Source organism: Maylandia zebra, linkage group LG10, assembly GCF_041146795.1.
Source record: "Maylandia zebra isolate NMK-2024a linkage group LG10, Mzebra_GT3a, whole genome shotgun sequence".
NCBI classification, from domain to species: domain Eukaryota; kingdom Metazoa; phylum Chordata; class Actinopteri; order Cichliformes; family Cichlidae; genus Maylandia; species Maylandia zebra.
Window position 1 is genome coordinate 17551037 of NC_135176.1, and position 19201 is coordinate 17570237.

Sequence of the window (19201 nt, forward strand, 5' to 3'; positions counted from 1 at the left end):
ACCACTGAAACCCTAACTTTCATAGATAATATTGTTCAGGAGGTAGTGTATTTTCACAAATAACTGTAGCAGATACATTGTAGCATATTCTAAAAACAATTACCCTATTTTTTGGTTTTTTATTCAAATTTGAAATCTATTTCTTTGTATTTATTGATAAAATTTGTGACTTTATAGTGTTTTGGCTTACACGTTTGCCTAACAATCAAATGACTCATGTTTCCAGGATGAGACACAAATCCCCTTTTGGGTTGTACCAGGAAGAGCATCAACTGACATACCGCTCAGTACAGAATTTTCCTGTGTTTGAAAAGTACCTTTTTGTCCATCAACAACCTGTCTATAACAAGATAGATTGAATTTTCAGGTCACCCCTGTAGTCTGTGAATGTTCTTTCTGGCAGGCCCTCCCCAACATAACTCTCCTGATACGGAGCTGTTCAGCTGTCCTGCTGTCCAGCTGCATTTCCTAGCTTTGGGCACAGGCCTGCCACTTCTCTTTGGATTTTTCCTGTTTCTTGCCCCAAGACTCAATGATGGGACCTCTTTTATTTTCATTTTAATAGAAAAAGCAATATTGGTTAAATTTCCTTTCTATTTGCGTAAATGCATCTTCTATACTTTGCAGTTGTCTCAAACAGCATTCTCTTATTTTGCACCTTATTTTGAAACTACAGAGCACACTATAGCTAAATGCTTTTTTTCTCCATGGGAGAGTCCAGAGGTCTCATTAAGACTTCTGTAAGTGAAGAGTGCAATAAGTTGGATGTTTGTTAGGCTAACTCTGATTTGTTTTATTTGGTTTTATTAGTTTTGATGTTGAATAAAGATTTAATAAATTAATAAAAAATGTAAAAAACTTCCAGTAGAGTGTTTACATGAGTATAAGTCATTCAATATCATTTTAAAAGGCATTCCTGATCAAATGTGATGGATAGCTATATATAGACCCTTATAAAGATTATTAGATTTTTTGTCAATGGTTTAAAATGTCAAGATTTTACTTAGCAGTTTTCTTAAAAAGTGGGTCCAATTGACTTTTCTTTGTATTTTTTATATGTATTTTTTGTAGCAAAATCAAAGTATCACGTTCTTAAGAAAATGTATTTTTATATGTATTTGTAACTTTGTAAACTACTGTTTTGCATTTTAGTGAAAATACAAGGTAATACAAGATTTTTTTTCTCATTTTAAAATGGGTCTCATTTAGCTTTGTTTACTTGTTTTTCTTTCTTACTTTTCTACAAAACAGAAATTTGAAAATAACAAAAATAGAGAGGAGCAGAGCAGTGACTGCAGACAGCATTAGGAGCATTACATCTAAACACTAAGAGTACCAGGGCATCTTATAACCCTCTGCACGCAAGTGATGAGCTCCTTTGTGATGCATCACAAATTCTACCCAGAAGACAGCCTGCTCCATGGCTGTTATTGGATGATCTCTGTGCAAACGTGACATTCGTTAAATTTTTTGCCTGTAGCTCTCTTGATGGAGTACTTCTTGCAGGCCTTCCTCAAAACTGTGGCCATCAACATCAATCTGTACCCTCATACCATCAGAAATGCAGGCTTTATAAAGTGAGAGCTGAAGACAAGCTCAGCGAATGCAACGTTCATGTGAAATGTGTCACCAGCCCATGATTATGCACGATTTAAATAAGAGAAATTGTATTTGTAACTGTTAAATATGGAATCATAATTTCTGTGATTTTGCTGATAGTTTATGTTATACATGTAACCAACACAACAAAAAAGAAAATATAACAATGACTATAATTTCAGGCCTCTCACTGAGATTCTATTTGGAGTGGCTTGGTTGTGCAAAGATGTGTGCGTGTGAGTGTGTGTGTGTATGTGAGAGAGAGAAGAAAAGGAGGGGGGAGTAACAGAGACACGGAGGAGGCACTAATCTAAGAGGATCTCTGACTTTAACATGTATAATTTGAAAAAGAAACCTTTGAGTGTATTGTGACTAACGAACACAGAGTTGTGAAGAGAAAACGTATTCCTACAGGGATTTAAAAAGAGGTGGAATCATAAAGAGTCATGATACTCATGTTAGACTGAGCTGATGATAAATCCTGTTGAAGTAAATTAGTAAAAACTAAATTAAGTCTTAAGAAAATTATATTCATATGTGATGGAGTTACTAACATCAAGTGATTGGATATCACAACAGGTGAGACTAGATGTCATCTCACTGACGTCCAGAAAGAGAGGGGGGAGAAAGGAGGACCAGGTATAAAAGTTTTGTGCAGAAGAGATCATTTATTCATCTTTTAGTCTCCTGTGATATGAGCAGTACAGAAGAATCAACCTAGTTCAACGTTTTAGTAGAGATGCCAGAGCGATCAACTTGGTTATGTATTATTCAGCTTTTTCTCTGCTTATTTGTGCTGTGTTCATTATAAATCCAAGAGGATTTGGATTTCTTTTGTTTTTCTGCTGAATTACAACTTCCAAGATTTTAATGGTTTTCCTGTGGATAAGAACTTTAAGATTTGGATTTTCACTGCATACTTGGGGATTGAATTTCCAGGTTTACAAATCATTAGATTCCATTCTTATTTAAAAGCAACTTAATTTCTTTCCAAATTCAGTTTTAATGCACGCACACAATGTGTGTGAAATGTAGTTCTAGAGGTTTTTTTTAATTTTTATTGTCACTTCACTTAAGAAAAAAAAATACAGAGTCATAATTAGCATGTTTTGCAGTGAAACTACAACACTAGGGACAATATTTGGAATGTCCCAGCAAAATTAGCTTTGTTTAGTTTTTATCTTTCTTTGTCTTTGGCGGCACAGAAATCTGAAAACAGCCACAATAGAGAGAAGCAGCACAGTGACCACAGACAGCAATATGAACAGTACATCTAAACAGTAGTAAGAGTACCAGGGCATCTTATAAGCTTCTGTACGCAGGTGACGAGCCCCTTTGTGGCGCATCACATATTCTACCCAGAAGACTGCCTTCTCCATGGGTGTTATTGGCTGATCTCTGTGCAAACGTGACAGTCTTTGAATGTTCTGCCTGTAGCTCTCTTGATGGATCACTTCCTTGAGGCCTTGCTCAAAACTGTGGCCATTAACATCAGCCAGCTGAATAATCTTTCCAGCTCCTCTCTCCTGCAGTCGTAGAAGGTTGTCATACTGGTCGAAGAACAAGGGTATGCCGAGCACAGGGACCCCATAGTAAATGGCCTCCTGGACACCATTAGTTCCTCCATGGGCTACAAAGACTTTGGTCTGTGGATGACCCAGAAGATCTTTCTGTGGCATCCAGTCGACTATTAGTGTGTTGTTTCCCAGTGTAGAGGGTCGGTCTCCTTTATGCTTCCAGATCACCTGAACAGAAAAACAAAAAAAAAAATACATTTCAGCTCACAATGTTGAGTAAGAGCACTTATCTTTCTACATGAAGAGGCAACTTGACAAGAAGAATCATTCTGTTACATAAGCATAGTGTTAACCTGTGCAATTAAGAGACAAAACAAAGCCTGCAGCATTTTTTACCTTCTGGGGCATCTCCGCAAACACGCTGGCGATTTCATCTGTAACCTCTTTGGGCAAAGCATCGACATAAGTTCCCAGGCTCGTGATGATGACTCCATGCTTCCCGGCACTCTGAACAAACTCCTCCAGCTCTGCTGGCAGAGGCCGAGCTGGTTTGCACTGAAATCCTGCTATATAGTCTATGTTTGGCATAGTGGGGCGAGGGAACTCGAACACAAAATCTGATCTGAACAACCAAATGTCTGCTTCCTGTAGTACTGAGATGACATCACATCCACCCTCAATATACTTATTACACATGTCATCATAGATTGGCAGAAAAATAAAGTTCTGCTGGAACAAGGTAAAGATATAGAAAAATATATTTTTGATCCTCTGAATAAAGCTCATTTGGTCTGTTAAACCAGATCCTAGCACCGGGATATACGAGAGTGGCGAAGGGGTCAACACAAAGTGGCCTTCCCCTCTAGGGATCCAGTGTACATAAAGTACTAATGGAAGTTTGAGATATTTGGCTAGAACAGCCCCTGATGGCATGGCAGGATCAGTTAGAAGCAGATCATACTGGGAAACTACTAATATTTTCACCATATTTTGATCATCAAGGATTTGATTTATGAACTCAGACCACAATGAATGGAATTGAAAAATCATAGAGAGGAATTTTTTTATACATTTGAAGGAATTCAGCAGTGAAGCTCGCTCTCTTTGCATCTAAAAATGGAAAGAGTGTTTAAAACATGTTTATCACACACAAATTACTTAATTTCCCCATCAAATGGAGCCAAAGATGTCACATACCCTGATGTATTCCTCTATGGACCCATCTAAAAAATGCTCAAGATCTTCATCCATTTCAATTGTAATGGATGTGTAAAGATCAGACTTTTCAGAGATGTACCAGCTGGTAGACGGCCTGATCACAGTGAGGTTGTGTCCACTGGCATGAAGTTCTTCGAGAAGGATTTTCAGATTGACCCAGTGGCTGCCATCTACAGGAACCACAAGAATGTTTCCTCCATTGCAATGTGGTGTAAATGAAATCAGGAAAAGACTGAGGAAAATGGGCATCCCACAGGCACAAAATGACGGCATCGCTTCTGTAACAGACCAAAGCAAATAATGATCCCCTTACTCATAACAGACTTCTCGCTGCCTGACGTTCAAGTACAGGTAGTCTTATATGTTCAAACATGGAATGATTTCATATACTTGTATGACAAACGACAGTATACATACTGCAGCAAGATTCCATTCAAATTTTTCCTTACCTATCGTCAGCAGTTTAACTAAAGGAATCCTTGCTCTCTACATAATGTAAATGAGTTACCTGATGTCTTTCTCCCTAGAGTGCTGTGTTAGCTCTGTGGTTGAGCAGATGACCATATGTCGCATGGCCTGGACGGAGGCAGGGAGTGAGTGGATCAGTCAGACACATACATACATCTGGTCAGAAGTTTTAGAATGCCCCAATTTTGTCCCTGCACCCCTTTTGCCTACTTAAAAACACTCCAAGGTATTGTCATGCTACCAATGATATGAGTTACATACAGCGCATTTAAATCTTAAATGGGCCAGACCACTATAGTATTGCTAGTAAAATTCCTACATAATCCATTTCCATACCATGAGGTCAGCATGTCTACGTGGTCTTTATACAAGTTATCCTTTTCTAGGATTATCATTCCTTTCCAGCAGAACAGTAACATACCTCCTTACCCCCATACATCCCAATTGCAAATTTCAGCTGCGGATCTTGACACTAGAGTTAAATCCAGCGCAGACTTTTCCCCTGAGTTGATATTAATGTTTGTTCCTTGTCCATCATTTGAACATCCAAATTCCTTCTCATCTATTTGTTCTTCCATTACCTCACCATTCCCATCAGTTCTTTCTCCTTCCTAGCGTGTGCTAAGAGCAATGAAATCCCCAAGTCATTTTTCACCATCTTGACATGTCATGCAGTTATAAGAGTAAGGACCCTTTAAAAAAAAAAAAAAAAAAAAGGATTATAGATCATTGTAATGCCTCCCTCTGTTAGCGTTATAAGAGGATTAAATAAAGTTGTTTTATTATTTTTATATACACAGTGCAGTGTGCTCAAGTTGGCGTTCCATGTTTGAGGGTCAGAAGCTTCATCCAGTGGTATGACTGGGCTGAAATATTGAGATGACGTAGTAGCGCAGAGGGTTTTGCAGCATGCTTACACATTACACTTGATAATGGTTATAGGGGTCAAAGGGAGTCCGAACAAAATGTCCTGAACTAGATATTAGTATCAGTAATGTTAAAATGATCAAGGCTAGGCAGTGAGGTGTTTGTGTGTCCGTCTTTGTGATTCCAGGAAAAAGGGGCAGATAGGAGGTCGACGAAGAGCAGACGGAGAGGACATCGAATGGAGACGTCAGGATGGGTTCTGGAAGAAGACTGGCATAATAGTCATTTCTTATTGACGCAGTATAAAACCTGTACAGCCCGATGAGGGTCATCCTTTCTGTGAAGACAGGTGGCTGCACTCAGAGAGGTCCAGCGCTTTAACCTGTAATTTCAGCTGCTGAAGCAAATTAAATCTTTTAAACGACACATTTTTCCTGTACTTCCTTCTGAAAAATTTTGAACAAGGCACTTCCCTAGCCATATTTCTATTGCAGAGTATTCTAGTTTATCTCTTTTTCTGCCCCTTAGTAAGTTATATTTTACTTAAATATTGCATATCCACCACTAGTAGAAAAAAATCCCTCGTGTCTGACCACCATGCACTTACATACAAAAAAAGGCCTTCTCAAGCCACCTGTACCACCACTATGTTTAAAGTTTTGCCCAGGTGTCTGTATGCCAATTCATACCATAGCAGTAGTAGGAAAGATTATGAAAATCAGGATTATATATCTGACTTAACTGTTCAACTGTAGTACTCAGTGGATCTCTCACATCTTATATCAGGGCTGTCATTCCCACATGCAGAGCAGGTGCTTTCACAATCATTTGGAGTTGTTCTGCTGCGTGCCTCAGTTCACATGTACCATTGATCACACCAGCTTCTTAGGATCTGTGTTTGTCAAGTTCTCATTCCTTATTTTATTTACTCTTATCCTCATGAGCATCCATGCTTTTTTACATGTGTCATCACTTAAGCCATCACTTGACCTTGCAAACTTTCTCAAACCTTCCTTTCATTTCAAATACTCTTCAAAGTAGTTTTAAAATGGCTAACTGATCATCTGCAGAGGAATGACTCATTCAAAGAGTTTCACTCAGGTTTCAGTAAAGGTTACATATGTGCATATTAAACAAATATGTAAGACTGCTTTCTTGCATTTGCACATCATCTCTAAATGTAGAAGCATCCTGTCTCAGAGTGATGCAGAAAAATTAGATCACATATGTATTACCTATAGGATAGACAATTGTGATCTATTATCATTGTCACGGTAGTGGGTCGGGTCGACCCAGTATTTTGAGTTTCTTATGTTTTGGTTTATTTTGCATTATGGAATAGTTATTCTCTGGTGATACTGTTTTGATTACAATTATATTCTGATTCTTTAGTTATCTGATGATGATGTTGATGATGATTATTTCTGGTTTAGGTTTTGTTATCTTGCCCTTATGTTTGGTTTAGGTTGCCTGTGCTTAGTCTTCTCTGCCCGTATGTCCCTCTGTTTGTCCATGACGTCATTATGCCTGTTTACGAGTCTGTCTCTGTCTGGCGTGTGCTTCCTGTTTTATTTTGTAGGTCTGTGCCCTTTGTCAGTGCGTTCAGCTTTGTGCTCTCCCTGTCTCGTCAGTGTAATCTACGTCAGCCGTGTCTCCCAGCTGTTTCCTCTTTGCTCCGTTCACCTCTTGTATTTAGTGTCTGTGTCTTCCCCTACTCGGTGTCGCATCGTTAACGTCTGTTTACCCTCACTTCCTCCGTTTGCCAGCCAGCCTTCCTGCCTACTCATTCCGTTCTTCCAGTTTAGTTAGTGTTTTTCTGTTCTGCTTCTTACCAGCAATAAAGCTGTGTGTTTTGAATTACTTCCGCCTCAGTGAGTCCTGCATTTTGGGTCCTCTCTCCCTGCCTGCCCACACTCAGACATGACAATCATAAGTTATAAGATGAGATAAACCTTCATTAGTCCCACATGTGGAAAATATTTTGGTTATGGCAAAAAGTACAAGTTAAGACCAGTAAAAATAAGGAGAGAAAAACAATAGAATAGAATAAGATTAAAAAAAGTAGAATAAAATACTATATGCAATAGATCAAAGTACTAATTATACTGTTATATTGGAAGATTGCACTTGACACTGGGATGTGTCTGTACGCATGTGTGTGGTCACCTGCAGAGACCATCTTGTAGAGTCTGACAGCAGTAGGAAGGAAAGACCTGTGAAATCTCTCCATCCCACACTGTGGGCAGTGTTGTTGAGTAACGGAATACATGTACCACCGTTACGTATTTAAAATACAAAATATGAGTAACTGTATTCCGTTACAGTTACCATTTAAAAAGGTGGTATTTAGAATACAGTTACTTTGTTGAAATAAATGGATTACACGGTGGTATTTTCCTGTTTCATATTGTCGCGGGTCAGGACTGTTTGGGTTTTGTTTGACAGCTATGTTCCAGGCGGCAGCGTTACGGTTGCCATGGTTACAGGGTGAGGCGCGCTCTCTGCGACTGTGTGTTTCCTGGGTGAGAGGGCGCCTTTTTGTTGTTGTTGTTGTGCTAAGCTACAGAATGCTACAGGCATAGCCCTAAAGAATGTAGCCTCATGGGTAGTGTAGTCCGTGCTGCAGGGAGAATGGACTGCCATACACGTTATGTCCCATATGGAAAAGAAATAGTAAAAACTTATATGTGATTACTCATGAAAGTGGCCACTTTCATGAGTAAATCATATAAGGCTTACATGATTTACTCATGAAAGTGGCCACTTTCTCATTACTTTCATACATTGTTTTAGTAAGTATCCAAAACATACAAGTTTCATTATATAATTTTTCAAGGGATCTTATATCTGTTTTCACTCTTATATGCTTTTCATACAAGTTTAACACAAGACAGATACAAACTTTATAAGATTTATATATATCTTTTATATATATCTTTTCCATATGAGCGCAAGGAGGGAGAAAAAGGAAGTAGAAAAGTACGAGCTGTCATCGAGCAGAAACGGGAGCTGGAAGTATGTAAATATAATAATAACCAGAGGTCCCTTTACTACGGTTCGAAGCCGTGGACCTTCAGTAATAGTAATAAATCACACAGCAATAGTACATTCATGCAGTTGTAAAAAGCATGATAATATATTAAGTAATCCAAAGTATTCAGAATACATTACTCTCATTGAGTAACGTAACAGAATACGTTACAAAATACATTTTCGGGCATGTATTCTGTAATCTGTAGTGGAATACATTTTAAAAGTAACCTTCCCAACACTGACCGTGGGTGCCGCAAGCTGCCACTGAAGGAGCTGCTCGGTGCTGTCAGAGTCTCCTGCATGGGGCGGGAGATGTTGTCCAACAGGGATGACAGCTTAGCCACCATTCTTCTGTCACTCACCACCTCCATTGTGTTCAGAGGGCATCCTAGAACAGATTTGGCCCTCCGGATTGCCCTGTCCAGTTTCTTCCTGTCCCCAGCAGAGATGCTGCCGCCCCAGCAGATCACACCATAAAAGATGGCTGAAGACATCTTTGGGGCCCCCATATTGCAGAAGACCCTGTCCGACACACAGCCCTGAGTTCTCACATACGGTGGTCAGTCGGTGAGGTAGTCCAGTATCCATGTTTTGAGGTAATGGTCCACTCCTGAGTTCTCCAGCTTATCCTTCAGAACTGTGGGAAGAATAGTGTTTAAGGCACTGGAGAAATCAAAGAACATGACTCTCACAGTGCTCCCAGCAGTTTCCAGGTGAGAGAGGGAACAATACAGGCGATGAATGAATGCATCATCCTCTCCAGTGCCAGGCTGGTAGGTAATCTGAAGTGGGTCCAGTGATGAGCTCACCAGGGGCCGAAACTCAGCCAGGATCAACCGCTCCAGGGTCTTCATCAAGTGGGATGTCAGAGCAACCGGCCTGTAGCTGTTGGGGTCCTTGGGACGTGGAATCTTTGGCACTGGTACCACACAAGAGGTTTTCCAGAGCTGTGGAACTGTCCCCAGCCTCAGGCTCAGGTTGAAGATGTGACAGGTTGAGAGAGACAGGCTGGAGCAGTGTGTTGGATGTGAACTGGATGCTTTGGTTGGGGGTGGAGAGTAGTGAGCAGTGTGAGTGGAGGAGGTGTGAAGTGTCTGAGGTGTCAGAGGTGGAACAGCAGCAGTGGGGGTGGGTGAGTCTGCAGCCGATGTTGAAGATTGCATTGTGGATTAATCAAACCTGTTAAAGATGGTTTTAATATTTTAGAATATTTTAAAGTAAAAAGGGAGACAAAGCCTTCAGCTTTAAATATCCTCTTCTGTTGAACCAGCTCCCAGCTTGGATTCAAGAGAGAGACACCCTCTACTTAGGCCTAAAACATTCCTTTTTGACATAGCAAATGAGTTAGGGCTGTATCAGGTGACCCTGAAACTTCCCCTAGTTACAATGCAATAGCCTGTGCTGCTTTCTTCCTGTTAAAAGGGCATTTTTCCTTCCCACTGTTGCCAAGTTCTTGCTCATAAGTAGTCATTTAGTTGTTGAGGTTCTATGATTGTAGGATTTAAATTACAATATAAAGCAAATCAAGATGTCTGTTGTAATTTGGTGGTGTACAAAAAAAAAGCTATGTCAAATCACATCCGCCTGCATCTTCTGATCAGCCTTTTATATTATTATATACCTTGACCAGTTCTTTCAGTGCAACTTTCAGCTGGCAGTAAAACTCATGCACTTTTTTCCCCACATCCAGCTCCACACTGCACACAAAAAAATAAAAATAAAAATAAAAATACTACCAGTTCCTTTTTAGAAATTCCCAGAACAACAAGGCCTTTGCTCCAGCCCTATACCCCTGCCAAAGTTCTTTAACAATTCCTGCTGACCATTAAACAAAGGCAAAAGCCAGTAAGATAAGACAATAATTGAAAGGTCACACCCAACTGCTGACATCACTCACCTGTGCCCACACATTCATCCAACAAGCAGGTAAACGGGAGACAGGGGCTGTATCCCAATTCAGGGTCTGCAGCCTTAAAGTACGCATTTCAAGGCCGATTACGTCACAGCGGCGCGCCGAAGGCTGTCCCAATTCAAAGGCTGCTCGAAATGTAGCCCTGAAATGCGTCCTTCATTTCCCTGAATTTTAAGGCTGTGGCAGTGTAGACTTCGTGGCCCAACATATCCCAGAATGCATAGCACGGCGGTGGGTGTGGATAATTTTGCCAAAAAAAAACGGCGGATGAGGGGCGGCCGAAGAGTAAACTTTAAGTAAGCACTGAATATTATGTCACTTATTTATGTGCAAATGTTTAATAACGACACCGGCTCACTCATTGGCGGCCGCTTATCGGGGCCTGGAGCCTGGGGCTCGCTCGGGCCACTTCGGAGGTGGGGTGCCCCCGGCCTCTCGGCCTGGGGCTCGGTCACTCAGGCGCAGCTGGCTGCCGGCGGAGCTCACGGGCGCGTCACTGCAACTCCCCCTGGCTTCTGCTCCGCGGCTGCTGAGTGAGCCCTCATCTGGGACTCTCCTCAGCTCTTTCTGGGACAGTGGCGCGGCTGCCCCTCTGTTGGTCTTCCTTGGTCTCTTGTGTTCTGGGGGCCTCTGGATGTCTGGAGTTTTGATCTCCTCCACACCTGCTTCACGCCCTGGAGGACGGGGCTGTGGCCCCCCCACACCCTCTAGCAGATCATTACATGAAGGAACCTTTTAAAAAAACAAAAAACAAGCGCGTCCATGCTCACAGGTGTACACACGGGTGATCACACCCACAAACTACACCCTTTTTGGCTCCTACCTCAAAGCACACTGTGTTCTGTTGATCTTATGTGCTGCACAATAATGTTTAACATTTAGTATTTACTGTCATATTCCCATATATCATTGTGATGTTGTTTATTCTATTACTCTTGTTCTCTTCTGCTTGCTTTCTTTTTTCTTTCTCAGCAGGTGATCCAGGTGATTGATATATGCATTTTTTTTCTCTGCCCGTTCTGTTGGTTTTTGTCTTTTGCCCTTCTCCCCCGTCCCTCTTCTCAGCTGTTTCTCTTTCCCTCTTTCTTTCTCCCCTTCTTTCCCCCAGTCAAGTCTGTCCCGTATTCATTAAGTGAAAATAAAATAAACAATAAAAGGTGAATCAAATGGACCATTACGGCAAGGCTGGGATGGTCAGTTTGGTAAAGTAAATCCGTTGGGCATCTTTCTTTGCCTTTAGACAACAATTCTGATGGCAAAAGAGCCAAACGGGACAGGCCAAAAAAAAAAAAAGAAAAAAAAGTTTAATAACGAAGAACATTAAAACATTACTGTTGGCCACATGTCGGCAAAGTTATGTGACATTAGTGACGTTTGTACTAACTTGGTTTTAAAGCCTTTACTTTAAAATATACGCCGTTCAATAGTTAAGCTTAATCCTTTTTTTTTTTTCCTTTTTTTTCGCCTGTCCCATTTGGTTCTTTAGCCGTCAGAATTGTTGTCTGAAGACCAACAAGGATACCCAATGGATTTATTTTGCCAAATGGATCATCGTGGCATTGCCGTATTGGTCCATTTGATCGAATTTGTTTTTATTATTTATTTTATTTTATTTTCAGTTGTTACAGACGGGACAGACATGAGTGAGGGATAGGAAAGGGAGAAAGAAAGAGGAAGGAAAAGAAAAACAGAAGGGGAGAGGGACAGTGAGAAAGGGGGGGAAAAAATAAAAAAATAAATAAAATCTCCTGGATCACCTGTTGAGAGAGAAAGAATAGAAAACAAGCAAAAAAAAAACAAAGCAACATACTAAACACAACACCATCGCATTAATCTAGCTAAGTGTAAACAGCATTAAATACTAAATATTCAATGTTGTTGTGCAGCACGCAGGACAGACAGCGCACAATGTGCTTTGAAGTAGCAGCCAAGAAAGGTGTAATTTAAGTCTACGAACAGTGAACACCCGTGTGCATACCTGTGTAGATCAGCGCGCTTGTATTCAAATGGTTTCCACATGTAATGGTCTGTGTTACGTGCCAAGAGATGTGGCTTTGCTTTTGTGTTCTGTTTATCTTTCAGGTGTCAAGCCTCCACCTATTGGCCAGTTCGAAGTTGATTGGCATGTGTCTATTGGCTGGTCTGGGCCCAGTTGGCCAATCACAAGCCGAGGATTACTACAAATGAGCAGCCCCTGGCCAGCTGGTGGCTGTGGTGGTTTTTGTTTTTGAGAAGTATTGGTCTCATCAGGAGGATCTGAGGATTCAGGTGTGATGGACGGTTAACAGCCAGGAAATGGCAGTAATGCAACAGTTTTGGATGCAAGCTGCCGTTAAACTTGACTGAAGAAGAAGAAGCTGGTGGCTGCTGGCTTCTGCTTTGACAAACATTTGCGAACAGGCTTCTTTATATTGTGTGTGGTGGGAGGCTGGACAGGTAAGCTGGGGTACCCTATACACTGGTTGTAGGTTTTACTCTGTTAGTCACACTAGGTTATGCGGTTGATGCCACTCTTGTATGTTTTTACTGACCTTTTGTCGAGTAGCTAGGTAGGCCTTTTGTTTTGCATTTTTTCTTTCAGTTAGGCCCTGGAAGCTATCGACCTCTTTTTGTTTTATTAATTTCTTTGATTTAGATCAACCGCCCAGTCCTCCTCCCCCACCTCTTTTCTGTTGTTAAGTTTGACTATCCAGGCAAGCAACCAATAAATCCTGCCTGATACTTAACTGTTCTGTGGTCTTCGTCCTTCATTGATTGTGGTTGTCCAGTGTTGCTGTCTCCTTCCTACCTTTGCCTCCACCATGGTGGGGGGGGAACGACGTAACAGTCTGCAAGAGGATGTAGAGAGCCATAGCCCTGTCCCCCAGGGCATGAAGCAGGCATGGAGAAGATCCAGGCCCCAGAGTGCGAGAGTCCAAGGAGGACCTCCGGAGGGGCATCCGTGCCACCCTCATGGGAAGGGCTGAGGATCCCCAGACGAGGTGTCACCCAGTAGCCACCGAGCAGAAGCTAGAGGGGGCTGCACCGGCATGCCCGCCGGATCTGCCGGCAGCCAGCTGTGCCAGAGTGAACCGAGCCAGAGGCCTGAGGGCCCCCCGCACCCCGGAGGAGGCCTGACCAAGCAACAGGCGCCAGGCCCCGCCAAGTAGCCACCAATGCACCGACCCCTGAGGGCATCAGTCACCGGCAGGGAGTGTGGTGAGGGGAGATCGGCCTGGAAGTTCCCAGAGAGGTGGAGTCTAAGACCCGACCTGACATATAGACACAGACAAACAGGCACACACAGACACAAACATGCATTCCCACCCTCATGCACACATATACAAACACTCAGCACTCACCCAACGTAAGGATTGACATAAATGGACATGTACACAATATCACACTCCCCAAACATACTCTATACCCCGGGTCCAGGTACCCTCGCCCCCAGAGGGGGAAACAGAACCCAGACCCAAGAGATGTTACCCTTCCCCCCGGGGTGGAAGCAAGCAGACCGTCCCAGGCTCCGCAGCAGCAGGGAGGCCAATCAGTCAGCCAACATCTCCTCCCAGCCCCCCTGCCCCGATGGCTAGTAGAGAACGGGGGTGTGTGAAGACCCCATACCTCCCTCCTCCCGCTCATGTGTAGTGTTGCTGCGTGTTGTTCTAAAGTGCATTTAAAACAAGGGAGAGCTGAGCTTAATCTTACAGAGAATGATCAAAGCTCATGTAGAAAGAAACAAACAAATGAACAAAAGATTTTTTCCTTCATGTCTGTCAAACAAAGCTGTATGACACGTTTCCAGCTGTTAGTATCATGATTGCTAGGCAACCTGGGCAGCGCGACGGAGGCTAGACCGTCCCATTTCACAAGCCTCGCACTTCCGGCCTTAGCGGTCTTTGAGTACGCGGCCCATGAGGACGGTTGAGGCTGCGTACTTTAAGGCTGCAGACCCTTTAGAAGTCCAGAAGTTTACTTTGTATCACTACTAAATCACAATGATTAACAGACAATTTGTTATCTTCTAATTCAAATTCTATAAATTCTGGACTTCTATAAATAAAATCTATGTTTGCATGTTAATAGATGTGAACTCATTAAAACATTTTTATGAGTTCTATTGATGGAGCACTTCCTGAAGACCTTATTCCAAACTATGTCCTTCAACATCAGCCAAGAGTATGACCTTTCCAGCTTCTTTCCCCTACAAATCTATAAGGTTGACATATTGGTCAAAGAACAAGGTTATGCTGAGCCTGTGGTAAATGGCCTTTTGTGTGTAGGTGACCCAGATCATCTTTCTGTTGCATCCAGTCCATCGTTGAATGATGTCGTGCCGTGAATGGTAAAGTTCATGTGTATGTACAGGTAGACCAACATTACAATATTATAATTTTCATAAATGTTAAAGTTCAAAGCGCAAAAATACTTCACATTAAAAACAGAAGAACCAAGAATATCAAACCACAACATCACTAATTCTGGTGTTTCATTGATTCATGCAGTACCAGTCAAAATCGATGAATATGTCCAAATGTGTGACTTTCTTCTTTTTGCCAGTCTGAATTAGGCATTGCTTTTCTCCTTCCTAACAAACAAACCAAAAAAAAACAAAAAAAAAAAAACTTTCTGTATCGAAGAGTTTCCAGTAGCAAATTGAACCTTTTTAAAAATTATTTGCCAAGATGTTTGGGGTTTTTAGCATTTGCATGCACATCATTCTGAAATTGTTCTATTTCTAGCTCTTTTTAATCCCAGGCATGTCACAGACTTGATAATTTGTTGCAACATGTTAGTCTTGTTTTTTCTTAATACCATGTGTATAAAACCTCTCAGCTATGAGGGAAAGCTCTGCTCTAGAGCTGTTATACACCCAAGTGTGCAGCCTTGCCAATCAGCAAGTTAAACTTTTCCTCCTTTGCTGATGGCATTTCCTTGTTTAGCCTGTGGCAATAACCCCATCTTAAGTTCAAGCGATCTGCTGTTACGTTTTGTTTTTTTTAAAAATTAAAACCCAGTTTAATCATTTTAGCAAGTGTGCTGTAACACCACAATAATGGTCAGACAGCACCATCTTCCAATTAAAAATTCATAGAAATCTAAAAAAAAAATTAAAGTCTGTTTTTACATGTTTATCTAGAATTCAAAAGAACTCATTGAAACATTTGCTAAAAGAGAACTCAGTTGTGTTTTTATTGTTTTGGTCTTTAGCTATACATACATCTCAAAATGCCAATAGAGAGGAGCAGCGCAGTGACCACAGACAGCAATATGAACAGTACATCTAAAGAGTAAAACTAAACCACAGTAACTAATAGACATAGTATGTCATCTCCCAAATGGAAAATATTTTAGCTTTGTTTAGTTTTTATCTTTCTTTGTCTTCGGCAGCACAGAAATCTGAAAACAGCCACAATAGAGAGAAGCAGCACAGTGACCACAGACAGCAATATGAACAGTACATCTAAACAGTAGTAAGAGTACCAGGGCATCTTATAAGCTTCTGTACGCAGGTGACGAGCCCCTTTGTGGCGCATCACATATTCTACCCAGAAGACTGCCTTCTCCATGGGTGTTATTGGCTGATCTTTGTGCAAACGTGACAGTCTTTGAATGTTCTGCCTGTAGCTCTCTTGATGGATCACTTCCTTAAGACCTTGCTCAAAACTGTGGCCATTAACATCAGCTAGCTTAATGATCTTTCCAGCTCCTCTCTCCTGCAGTCGTAGAAGGTTGTCATACTGGTCGAAGAACAAGGGTATGCCGAGCACAGGGACCCCATAGTAAATGGCCTCCTGGACACCATTAGTTCCTCCATGAGCTACAAAGACTTTGGTCTGTGGATGACCCAGAAGATCTTTCTGTGGCATCCAGTCGACTATTAGTATGTTGTTTCCCAGTGTAGAGGGTCGGTCTCCTTTATGCTTCCAGATCACCTGGTAAGAAAAAACAAAAAAAAAGATTTCCCCATTAGCCCTGAGACTTTACAAAACACTTAACAAAACTACACAGAATTAACTTAGATGCAAATTCAGACTAAAATCTTAATGTTAATGAGTTTTAAGTAACTTTTCCGGGAGTTACATGATGGGATCACTGAAGTGTCATTTGCTGTTCCTTTCGATGTTGAGGCTGCTTACAGTAGTTAAAACGTCAAGACATCAAAAGCAAGTATGTTTACAACCTAATGCAAAAACAATATACGTCAAAGGAACTCTATGGGAGGGACACCTTACCTAATTCAAGTTACAGAAAAGAACCTCTTGTTAGTGTTTATTCTATTTTTTTCTTTTGGAGCATTTCTATGCTAAGTGTGACTCTCTCTTTCTTTATTTGTACTAACAGTCTAACCAAGGTATCTGTCCTAAATCTTGCTTGTGTTATTTTTTTTTTTAAGTGTAACTCTAATATTATTTTATTGGTAACCTGTGCCAGCATTAAATATACTATCTTTTTTGTGTAGACTCTTACAGAATTTAGCCTTCCTGACTAATAACATACCACTCCATCCTCTCATAAATTTACATACACTTCTGGCTCCAAAATGCACCGCAATGCTAAACTGTGGTTTCTGAATGGCAATACACAAACAATGGAATCTTTCACAGTGTATCTATTGGCTGATATGGACAAATTAAAATACTATAGGTTAACAATCCAAAACGCAGTAGTGGAAATATGAATCTTTGACTTTTTGTTACCTTCTGGGGCATCTTGGCAAAGACACCGGCGACTTCCTCTGTAATCTCTTTGGGCAAAGCATCGACATGAGTTCCCAGACTCATGATGATCACTCCATGTTGCCCGGCACTCTGAACAAACTCCTCCAGCTCTGCTGGCAGAGGCTGAGCTGGTTTGCACTGAAATCCTCCTATATAGACAACATTTGGCATAGTGGGGCGAGGGAACTCGAACACAAAATCTGACCTGAACAGCCAAATGTCTGCTCCCTGTAGTAGTGAGATGACGTCACATCCACCCTCAATATACTTATCACATATGTCATTATATACTGGGTCCACCACAAATTTCTGCTGGAACAGTATAATGCTATAGAAAAGAATGTTCTTGAGCCTCTGGATGAAATTCATTTTGTCTGTTAAGCCGGATCCTGGCACTGGGATATAGGAGAGTGGTGAGGGAGCTAACACAAAGTGGCCTTCTCCACTGGTGATCCAGCGTACGTTGAGCACTAAGGGGAGCTTGAGATATTTGGCTAGAATAAGCCCTGGGGCTAAAGCTGGATCAGTTAGAACCAGATCATACTGGGAATCACTTAATCTTTTGATCATATTTTGATCATCAAAAATATTTTTCAAAGCATCATACCAAAGTGAATGTGCAAAAGAAATTAAAGAAAAAAAATTCTTGGTGAGTGTGAAGGCAGTCATCAATGATGCCCCCTCTCTTTCCACCTAAGAAAAGTGAAAAAAGAAATTATTTTTATAAATAACAGAGTATTTATATTCAGACTCATCACATACACTATTCACATACCTCCACCTGCTCCTGTAGACACCCACCAAAAAAATGCTCAAAATCTACAGCCGTTTCAACTGTAATGGATGTGTATAGATCAGACTTTTCAGAGATGTACCAGCTGGTAGACGGCCTGATCACAGTGAAGTTGTGTCCCCTAGCATGAAGTTCTTCAAGCAAGATTTTCATATTGATCCAGTGGCTGCCATCTAAAGGAAACACTAGAATGTTTCCTCCATCGCAGTGTGGTGTAAATGAAATGAGGAATAAACTGAGGAAAGAAAGCATCCCAAAGACATGATGGGATGTCATGGCTCCTATAATATCAGAGAGAAATAATCACCTCAGTGATCTCATAAATTATATCAAGTATCCACAATGTAAAGAAAAATTTTATTTGCTCTTCAGCCAAATATGTAGAGCTATACATCACTTGCAAGCACCGGAATATTTACATGATCCTTTTAACCAAATAGACACCAAAATTAAAGGACAGTGTTTTAGGAAATTCCTTACCTTGGGTTGAGAGATCCAACTACTGTCTAGCCTGCCCACAGAAAGACTGTTCTTGAAATCTAGTCCAGTTTGCCTAACTCTCTGAATCTGAAGTTCAAACTCCAGATTCAGAGGTTCTTTCACTTGTAAATGAGTTACATGCATCACAAATAATTTTACAATTTTTCTAATTTTTTCATAATTTTATGACTTCATGTTATTTGTCACGTTTTTATTTGTTTCCTAATTAAATTCATTCTTTTCCTGTTTTATTCTGTAATCATCTTCTCCCTAATTGACTTCCTTTTGGGTTTTTTCTTTTTTTTTTGTTCAATCATCCAATTAGTTATTATAGTTATTTTACAGAGATCAGTTAAGTTAATAATAAAATGTATCTTTCAGCTCAATGTAACATACATGTTTTATAACCCTTGATTTTGGTTCATGTGTAAACAGGCGCCTTCAGTGTTGGTAGGTGTAAATATTATTGACCTCCTGCCCACTTTCCCCTTTTCAGAAGAGTTCAGAGAGTAGACCACAGGAATTGTACATTGACCGCGGATTCACTGACTTGTACATTAATGAGTGTGTGAGAGAAAAAATACGGCATTTGGTTGTTTTTTCTCAATTT

The 19201-nt window shown here is 41.0% G+C and overlaps 2 protein-coding genes across 2 annotated transcripts; both read right to left on the reverse strand.

Moving 5' to 3' along the window:
• Nucleotides 1-2759: 2759 nt before the first annotated feature.
• Nucleotides 2760-4607, reverse strand: LOC101468383 (UDP-glucuronosyltransferase 2C1-like). The gene is made up of 3 exons (XM_012918859.4): nucleotides 4314-4607; nucleotides 3513-4226; nucleotides 2760-3344 (listed from the first exon to the last, which is right to left on the reverse strand). Exons 1-3 carry the CDS (start codon nucleotides 4605-4607, stop codon nucleotides 2760-2762), a joined length of 1593 nt encoding a protein of 530 aa, XP_012774313.4.
• A 4655-nt stretch (nucleotides 4608-9262) lies between these two features.
• Nucleotides 9263-18384, reverse strand: LOC101468674 (UDP-glucuronosyltransferase 1A5-like). Its single transcript, XM_024804033.2, has 5 exons — nucleotides 18094-18384; nucleotides 17298-18011; nucleotides 16054-16532; nucleotides 13403-13470; nucleotides 9263-9339 (listed from the first exon to the last, which is right to left on the reverse strand). Exons 1-5 carry the CDS (start codon nucleotides 18361-18363, stop codon nucleotides 9263-9265), a joined length of 1608 nt encoding a protein of 535 aa, XP_024659801.2. The 5' UTR covers nucleotides 18364-18384.
• Nucleotides 18385-19201: the final 817 nt, after the last annotated feature.

What these genes read in the sequence shown, in the direction of transcription:
- LOC101468674 (XM_024804033.2), bottom strand. Translation starts at nt 18,363, where the DNA reads ATGCTTTCTTTCCTCAGTTTATTCCTCATTTCATTTACACCACACTGC. An exon ending in GTCTACAGGAGCAGGTGGAG is followed by an intron (nt 18,012 to 18,093) that starts GTATGTGAATAG and finishes CACTTTTCTTAG; the next exon opens with GTGGAAAGAGAGGGGGCATC. An exon ending in TACTACTGTTTAGATGTACT is followed by an intron (nt 13,471 to 16,053) that starts GTTCATATTGCT and finishes CCTGGGGGACAG; the next exon opens with GGCTATGGCTCTCTACATCC.
- LOC101468383 (XM_012918859.4), bottom strand. Translation starts at nt 4,607, where the DNA reads ATGCCGTCATTTTGTGCCTGTGGGATGCCCATTTTCCTCAGTCTTTTC. An exon ending in CCATAGAGGAATACATCAGG is followed by an intron (nt 4,227 to 4,313) that starts GTATGTGACATC and finishes TTCCATTTTTAG; the next exon opens with ATGCAAAGAGAGCGAGCTTC. An exon ending in TTGCGGAGATGCCCCAGAAG is followed by an intron (nt 3,345 to 3,512) that starts GTAAAAAATGCT and finishes TTTTCTGTTCAG; the next exon opens with GTGATCTGGAAGCATAAAGG.